Genomic DNA, 8752 nt, shown 5'->3' on the forward strand with positions numbered 1-8752 from the left:
TGCCAAACGCGCGATTGGTTATGCACTAAGGATTGGAAAGCCTTCATTCACTTACTAAGCGTTCACCACTAGTTGCGTTTCATGAAGCGCTTGGGTTTGCTGTTCTTCGTGAAACACTTTCACCCTTGTGGAATGTTGCCTAATGTAATCAAGCTGTGGAATATGAACGGCCCGCTGCTTTGTTGCTTTGCTTTCGAAACATTGAGACCAAGTTCTCCACTACAGCGATACGAATATTATTATTGTAATCTATGGGATAAGCAAATTACGCAGCAACAGAAACAGGGCAGAACGGTTTGATTTACCACACTACTAGAAAACTAGGCAATTGCGACCAAATAAAGACGGTGGCAAAAATTATTGACCGAAATCTTAACTGTCGCAAAAAAAACAAACAAAACATATTCGGTCACAAATTCTGCGACAGCCTTTTCATGGTCTCAAAAATCACTAATTAAAATTATTAAATTAGAAAAAAAGGTCTCAAAATGAAAAAAAGCAGTCGCAAATATTACGACTGTTTTAGACGGTCGCAAGAGTAAAATAATCAAAGATATTAAGGAGATAAAACACTTCCCCCGTCCTCAATAAAAACACTTCCCCCTTCAATTCCCCCAATTTCTCCTACCCTAACCATCGTTTCTCACCGCCATCGCCTCGCCTCCGCCTCTTCCCGTCGACATCAACAGTGTCCGTCACAGATCGCCATCACCGTCCTAACAGTATCTGAACGAAAGCTCCGCCATCAACAGTGTTCATCACCGATCCTCACCATCACCGTTCGCCGAAAAACACTAACTATTTCATTTTCTTCTAATTGATTTTTTCAGTATTTTTAGCTTATTATTTTGATTGATTTGGTCGATTTACACTGTAATTTCGTTGATTCATGTTCTGTTTACCAGGAATTAAACCTTGTTTTGTGCGTATTTAGAACGTTTAATTCTCTAATCACACGTTATGAATCCTGTTCACAAGGCGATAATTTGTTGATTGCTTGTAGGATAGGTTTTGTGTGTTGAATCCAATTAGATTGAGAATCAATCTCTAGTCAATTATATTGCAAATTGAATAATATGTTAGGTGTCAGGGTTAAATCCTTCTTGCATGCAATTAACTATGTATATCTAGTTTGATACATAAATGAACTTGTATCTCTTGACGTGTAACTCACAAATTCTTATGCTACGGAAACTTATATGGTTATATTGTAATTGTACACGTGAAATTTTGCAATGAAAAATGTTGGCAGTGATGAGGCGGATGTGGAGAGTGGAAGGTTTTACAAAGATAGTAAAAGAAATTCAAAATCAACAACCAGGCATTTTATCTAGTCTTTCTTCATGTGGCATGATATTGGTCAAAAAATATATGTACTCTCTGGATATGAGTTTTATGCTGAGATATCTTTGATGCTCTTACCCACATCCAATTCTATCTTTTTAAAGTTTATAGTATTGTTTTAACATTACTACTTAATGTATAAGCCACAATCCCATGTCACATAACCTGTTCTCCTTTTTATTTTCACATAAGATCTATCGTTTTCTTTCCAATTATAAAGGGAATATTACACATAATAGTAGGAGTTTAAGTTCGAACACCACTCTATCTATTAACACATTGCCTAAAAGTTTGAATCAGGATGACACTGAATGAGCTCAAGCTCAAAACTAAAACTCATTTAAGTAATGATCTCAGCCCAAGTTTTACATCCGAGCTTTAACGAACGGTGTGACTGAGCATTCGGTTCATTTACAGGCCTAATACAATTACAAATGTACCTCTTTGGGTTCCTCAGTTTGTAAAGTGGATATGAGAAATATGTCTAGTCACACTATTGCTTAATCAAAACCCATCTGTTTGCAGATAAGACAAAATGACCAGTTAGCTGTGAGCAAATTAGTGACCAGTTTGACAAAGGGTACTGTTCATTCACCTTCGCCCAGTGCCTACTGATCCATTATACCAGCCAAATACTTGTGTTTTTTTGTATTTGTGTGTGTATGTAGGATTGTTGCTTTGTGCAGATTTGAATTGCCAACAACATAAAAACTTTTGTTCAGGTTGTTAGGGAGTCAAGCATGAACAGTCAAACTTGGGACATCCATTTTCTGACTATTTGGAAGCGATTTCACAACTTGATGACAACCCTAATGACTAATGAGGATACAAATATTGCTTTTTGATATGTTGAGAAACAGTATATAAGTACGCTCAGGTATGAATGATGCTTTTTGTGTTACATGGTTAGAATTAGATACTTGTTTTATTAATTTGTACTTGCTGGGTACTCAGGGAAACCGATCGATGGATGAAAGTACGTGATTGTGAAGAACTGTGATTGAATGCAAAAGGAAGTAAAGGGAGTAGTTTAAGATTACCATACTTCATTCTGAATGTTTGGAAATGTATTATGTTAGGTCCATCTACCTCATATGGTTTGAGTCACTCAATTTTATGGCTTCTCAGTTTACTTTAATCATTAATTTAGTATTTAAATTTTTGTTATTACTTCACTGTGCATTTAGACTGATTATTTGGTCTCATGGTTGCATGGTTTCAGTTGCAGGTTTGTGAAGGAAGCGAACCTATTCTATTCTTTGCAATCTTTCAGAGATTTTTGGTTCTAGGGTGTGTTTCTAGTATTCAACTAATATGCTATAACAATGAAACACATAAAAAGATTTAGTCTGCATTCTTTATATATGTGAAGGTTGCATTTAGGACCAAGATTTACCATCCAAATACTAAGGAACAATTGAGCACAACACTAACATTCTCCAAGGTTTGATCTATAATTTTTCATTTTTGTGATATTTTAAACTCCTTATTAGAGTTAACCGGTATGGCTTAATGTGTGATGGTGGTATGCAATAACGTGTAGTATGTGCTTTGCAGGTATTGCTTTCCATTTTAACAGAGCCAAACCCGGATGACTAGTTGGTGTCAAAAGTTGCTCATATGTAACTGGATATAGAAGAATGCTATAATAACATTTTTTTTAAAATTTGTTTATAGATCTTGAATACATTTTATTTAAATTGGTCTATGATAAAATTTTTTAGTTTTATTTGTGTATATGATTGTGTCTATATATAGATTGTAACGTGTTTTGCAAAAAATCGACTCCCTTGCTACCAAAAAGCGGTCGCAAAAAATCGGTAGCCAGTGGTCGCAACAGTGGTAGCAAATTTCCGATTGCAGCAGTGATTACAAGATTTGCGATGGCGAAAATGGTCGCAAAGTTTGCGACGGAAGCTATGGTAGCAAGACAGCGGTCGCAAAATGGTCGCAACAAAGCAATTGCGACCTACGTTTTTCTGACTGCATTTTTGGTTGCAAAACGGTCGCAAAAGGGTAATTGCGACCGTTTTGCGACTGGAATGGATGGTCGCAACTGCCTAGTTTTCTAGTCAGTTCTAGCACGTGTCGAAGGTACAATTCCTCCATATTTTTGTCGTTTATTCTTGGTATTTTTGTCGGTATTTGAGTGTGATGCAGTTTTAGATGCGAGTTCTCGATTGTCCTAATAGTTAATGCACAAATGGGTACAGATTCTGCTAAGTACTTGAAGCGACTTTTTAATTTCTTGTTTCCAAACAAAGCAATATAGCACCTGCAATGGGTGCGTTTTGTTGTGGTTACCAGTAATGGCAACCCACGCCTATGCTCAAGAACCAATGGCCATTTAATTAATGTTTAACTGATAAAATATTTAACATTAGTATCTGTATTTAAACTTTTGTTAAGAAACAAGTCAGTGCAAGCAAGTAGTAAGCATGCGAGTGCTTGAGTGCTTCCATTTCATATAATACACCCTATTATTTATATTTTCTTATAGTTCAGGAATTACTTTGAAAATTGAACAGTAACAAAGATATTTAACAAATATTTCTTTTAAGTGCTATTTAGAATCTTATCTTTTCTAAATTCATATTCTGGTTCTTATATTTTGGTTGAAAATGCATGTAAAGAATCTTATTCTTATTATCACCAAATAAGGACTGTTACTTTCTACACATGCTTTTCCACTCAACTTATTCGACCTTCTCTTCCATCTTTGTTTCCATTCAGTTCATAAACTGTTTCCTCAATCGATAAAGAATTTATTTTATCCTATTGATCCTTGAAGCTTACATTCAATGGCATCTACTTTAGCTTCAACAGTTCAAAAGAGCTTCAAGTTTGATGTCTTTTTGAGCTTTCGGGGTGAAGACACTCGTAAAGGCTTTGTCGATCATCTCTACCATGCTCTTCAAGGGAAAGGAATTATAACTTACAAAGATGATGAAAAAATCCAGAAAGGGGAAAGGATCAGTGAGCAGCTCGTTGCATCCATCGAAGAGTCCAGATTTCACATAATTGTTTTCTCCAAGAACTATGCATCTTCATCATGGTGCTTAGACGAGCTTGTCAAGATTATGGAGTGCCAGAGGACGACCGAGCAGACTGCCATCCCCATCTTCTATGATGTGGAACCCTCTGAAATCCACAACCAAACTGGGGCAGTTCAAGAAGCCTTTGCAAAACAAGTGGAGAAAGAAGCTGCTGGTAGATGGATAGATGCTTTGAAAAAAGCAGCCGATCTGGCTGGGTGGGAGTTGAAGGCCACTGTTGATGGGTAGTTCCTTCATCTTATATTCTTTATTTATGTTTCCTTCCAATTTGTTGAAAGATTGACCTGGAACATGATTATATCACTATGCTACTGATTCATATACGATTGTATGTTATAGATCTGATATTTTTTTGATCATGTGGGATATTGAGTAATCTGATTGAATCTTCTTTAAAACACAGGCATGAATCAAAATTCATCCAAAAAATTGTTAAGATATTTCACTAAAGCCACATTTCATCAATTTGAGCGTTGATGAAAAGCTAGTAGGCATGGGTCCCCGGGTACAGAACGTAGTTTCATCTTTGGAAATTGATTCTGATGATGTCCGTATAATAGGGATAAAGGGGATAGGAGGTGGTGGGAAGACCACTTTGGCGAGAGCCGTTTTTGATCATATATCCAAATGGTTTGAAGGTAAAAGCTTTGTTGAAAATGTTAGAGAAGTTTCAAAAGGCTCTGGCTTGAAGGAGTTGCAAAAACAAGTCCTTTCAGCTGTGTCAGATGATGAAAACATAGTTGTAGCAGGGGTTTCTGATGGGAAATATAAGATGAAAAAGATGATGAGTGGTCGAAAGACTCTAGTTGTTCTAGATGATGTGGATGATATAGACCAGCTTGAGGCATTAGCAGGTGAACTTACTTGGTTTAAGCCAGGAAGTAGAATCATCATCACAACAAGAGATCGGCAAGTTTTGGTGGCACATGGAGTGAACTTTATTCATGATGTTAATTTGTTGTCACATGAGGAAGCAGTTTGTCTCTTTAGTAGGTATGCATTTAAGAGAGAGATTCCGTTTCACGGGTATGAAAAGCTATCTGGAAAGGTTGTACATTATGCTGCTGGTCTTCCCTTAACCATCAAAGTTTTGGGTTCACATCTTTGTGGTAGAACTGAGCGTGAATGGGTAGATGCCATAGAGAGACTAAAAACAATTCCGCTAGAGAAAACTCTAAAAAGATTGGAAATAAGCTATGATGGTCTAGAGAATGATGAGAAAGAAATATTCCTAGATGTTGTATGCATACTGAAGGGCGAAAAAAGAGACAGAGTAATCAAAATACTTGAAAGTTGTGGATTTAATGCTCAAATTGGTATAAGTGTTCTCGAGAATAAATCTTTGATAACTATTTCAGATGATGACAGACTGTACTTCCATGATCATATAGAAGAAATGGGCCGGAATATTGTTCGATGCTTGCACCCTAACGAACCTAGAAAACATAGTCGATTGTGGAATGAAGAAGAAATTGAAGATATACTAGTTAATGAATTGGTAAGTTTCAAGTTTATATGAAAGGTGAAAAACTAGGACTTATTTTGCTATGAAAAATTTTCATACCAGGTTTTTTATTATTATTATTTGCAGGGCACTGAAGCAACCAAAAGTATAAAACTCGAACTTTTTAATGTGCGTGTCTTCCCAGAAACTATTATGAAAGGTCTTAGAAAGATGAAGAAACTTAGATTACTACACGTGAATGATGTTAACCACAAATTCTTACCAGCAAATGACGAAGTTATCCAATACTTATTACCTGATGCTTTATAATCTCTATGTTGGCCTAATTACCCTTTTCGGTTGTTACCTGAAACATTTCAACCAAATAACCTTGTTAACCTTAAAATGTGTGCGAGTAATATATCTAAACTCCCGGAAAGGAGTGAAAGAAAGGTAGAATAATGTTTGATTGGTTGTTTTGCATAATTTATATGATGTTATAATTTGTCCTTACAATGATATTCACTCGAGTTTCCTTATGACAGGTTCTTAAGAATCTTAAATTCCTTGACCTCAGTAATTCAAAGTTGAGAACCTTTGACCTTAGCATGACTCCACGTCTTGAAATGTTAAATCTTAAAGAATGTAGGGACTTTATAGAACTACAATTGCCCGTTGAATGCCCGAACCTCAAATCCCTCGACCTCAGTCATTCTAAGGTGAGTCACCTTAACATTGGGCGGACTCCACATCTTGAGAGATTATATCTTGAAGAATGTTCTCATATTAAACAAATTCGCGCTCAGGTGGAATGTCTAAACAACCTTGTCTACTTTTGCTTAAGTAAATGCTTCAATTTTAGATATTTTGAGGTTGACAAACAACATGAATAAGCTTCTCTTGACCCAATAAATACAGTAAAAATAATTTGTGTAGATGTATGTGCACTGCATGCTAGAAATTATTTGTCAAGGTTTGGGTTTACATGCAGATATGACGAACCCAGATTCTCATGGAGTGGAAATTTAGAGAAACTTTTCCATATTGGTCCATGCGCTTGCGAAAACCTTGAGTATTTTTTAGCAACTATTTGTGGTTTGCAACATTTAAGAGAGCTTATACTTGAAGGAAGTATTCCTCAGGATCTGTGGAGGTTAGAAAGTCTAGAGAAGCAACAGTTTAAGCATCTTCCGGATTACATTTGTATGTTGAAACATCTAAAATCACTTAAACTTTATTTTTGTTTGGATCTTGAGCAGTTACCTGAGAATATATGCGAATTAGAGTGTTTAGAGGATTTGATCATATGGGGTTGTGGATCCTTACGAGATATCCCGAAAAGCATATGTAAGATGAAATGCTTAAAACGTTTACAACTCAACGGTTGCAAAAATATTATGAAATTGCCGGAGGAAGTTGGGAGTTTAGAATGTTTGGAGGAGTTAGTGATAGATGGTTCGGGTATAAGTCGTCTTCCAGAGAGCATTTATCAATTGAAAGGTCTGCGTATTATTGGGTCAAGGGAGCAGCTTTAGTCGAATGGTTTTACATCCATGACAGAACTCTTTTGGGACCTCATCTACTCGGTAGAGCTGTGAATAAGATGGTTCAGGTATAAGTCCAGATATATGGCTACGCCTAATATCTCCTTACACTCTTAATCAGGTACATGTTTTCAGAATTAATCATGAATGCTTGAATTTAATGATGATGCAGTGCCAGCATATGACCGAGCAGACTGCTTACCCCATCTTCTATGATGTGGAACCCACTGAGGTCCGTTACCAATGTGGGGCAGTTGCAGAAGCCTTTGTGGAGGTTACAGAAAAGAAAGAGAGGAAGAGGACTTTGTCAATACTAAGAAGGTTTTTCATTTTGGCAAACCGGAAATGGAAAAGGATGTTGGAAGATGGAGAAATGCTCTTAAAGAAGCAGCTAGTCTGGTTGGATGGGAATTGACGAACACTGTTGACGGGTAATTACTATATCTCGTTTTTGTTATCAAAACTTGAACATGTGAATATATGTATACGGCGCAATATATGGGTTGTGTCAAAACGAGTCGGTTAAAAGTTAAGAAATGATGATAAATAAGATGGAAATTTAATGCTAACTATAAAAAGGATCACTAATTCATAAATATTTCTACTATAAAATCCCAAGATTGTCTTATTTCATTAAGGTGGGCCTTTGTTACAAGGTGGATCCGCAAATGATTCAAAATCCCACCTGAAAGGAAATTGTAGGTTCTCTAGATGGATCTCAAGACTTGACTCGGATCAATCCGTGTTGTTGGTTAGCGGAAATCACCAATGACACTCGGATCTCGGATCTTAGTTTGTTATTACAAAAGAGAGAAAATGAGAGGAGAGGTTTTGGAGAGAGAGAAACTTTATTTTCTTGAAGTAGTGAAGAGTTGTTGTGGAGAAATGGGTAGGTGACTTTTTATAGGGTCCCCATTTCTCCAAAACTTACAAAATAAACGTACAAACTAAACGTACCGAGTACGTACTACACCGACTAAGAGCAAACTAAAACGACATATACAATCCTAAAAACAATATAGAATATTGGCCCTATAATCTCCCTCTAAGATTGAGTATGTCGAGGAACCTTCGTCAAGTTCTTTGCTTCGTCTTTATTTCTTGAAACTTAGTACTTGTCTTGATCCAGGATCTTGAACCAGATTGGATCTTGAACAGTTCTTTATTTTCCAGTTCTTTGGGAAGGATCGGCAACAGCAAATTTTAGAAACATCAGATGCGGGAGGCTCGACATCTAATTTTCTTTTGTTGACTTTCTTGAGCCGACTGGTTTCTTTCCTTGTCTTCAGATACAATCAGTTCCTTTTTAGGTTCAACCACCAACTTTCACGTTCTTGTTTTCTTTTAAGTGCTTCAACATCTGC

The 8752-nt window shown here is 36.5% G+C and overlaps 1 protein-coding gene and 1 pseudogene across 1 annotated transcript; both read left to right on the forward strand.

The window, feature by feature from the left end:
* The first annotated feature begins 4145 nt into the window (after positions 1-4145).
* On the forward strand, positions 4146-4628 carry LOC143599989 (toll/interleukin-1 receptor-like protein pseudogene; annotated as a pseudogene).
* Positions 4629-4893: 265 nt separating this feature from the next.
* On the forward strand, positions 4894-6174 carry LOC143599990 (disease resistance protein RUN1-like). The gene is made up of 2 exons (XM_077077805.1): positions 4894-5898; positions 5992-6174. The coding sequence occupies exons 1-2, from the start codon at positions 4894-4896 to the stop codon at positions 6172-6174; spliced, it is 1188 nt and encodes a 395-aa protein (XP_076933920.1).
* Positions 6175-8752: the final 2578 nt, after the last annotated feature.

This window comes from Bidens hawaiensis, unplaced genomic scaffold (genome assembly GCF_021521415.1).
Source record: "Bidens hawaiensis isolate Kalapana, Puna unplaced genomic scaffold, B.hawaiensis_p1.1 tig00053170_1, whole genome shotgun sequence".
NCBI classification, from domain to species: Eukaryota; Viridiplantae; Streptophyta; class Magnoliopsida; order Asterales; family Asteraceae; genus Bidens; species Bidens hawaiensis.

Excerpts from the sequence above, each read along its gene's own strand:
- LOC143599990 (XM_077077805.1), top strand. The coding sequence starts at position 4,894 with ATGGGTCCCCGGGTACAGAACGTAGTTTCATCTTTGGAAATTGATTCT. Across the intron at positions 5,899-5,991 it reads ATATACTAGTTAATGAATTG|GGCACTGAAGCAACCAAAAG; the intron begins GTAAGTTTCAAG and ends TATTATTTGCAG.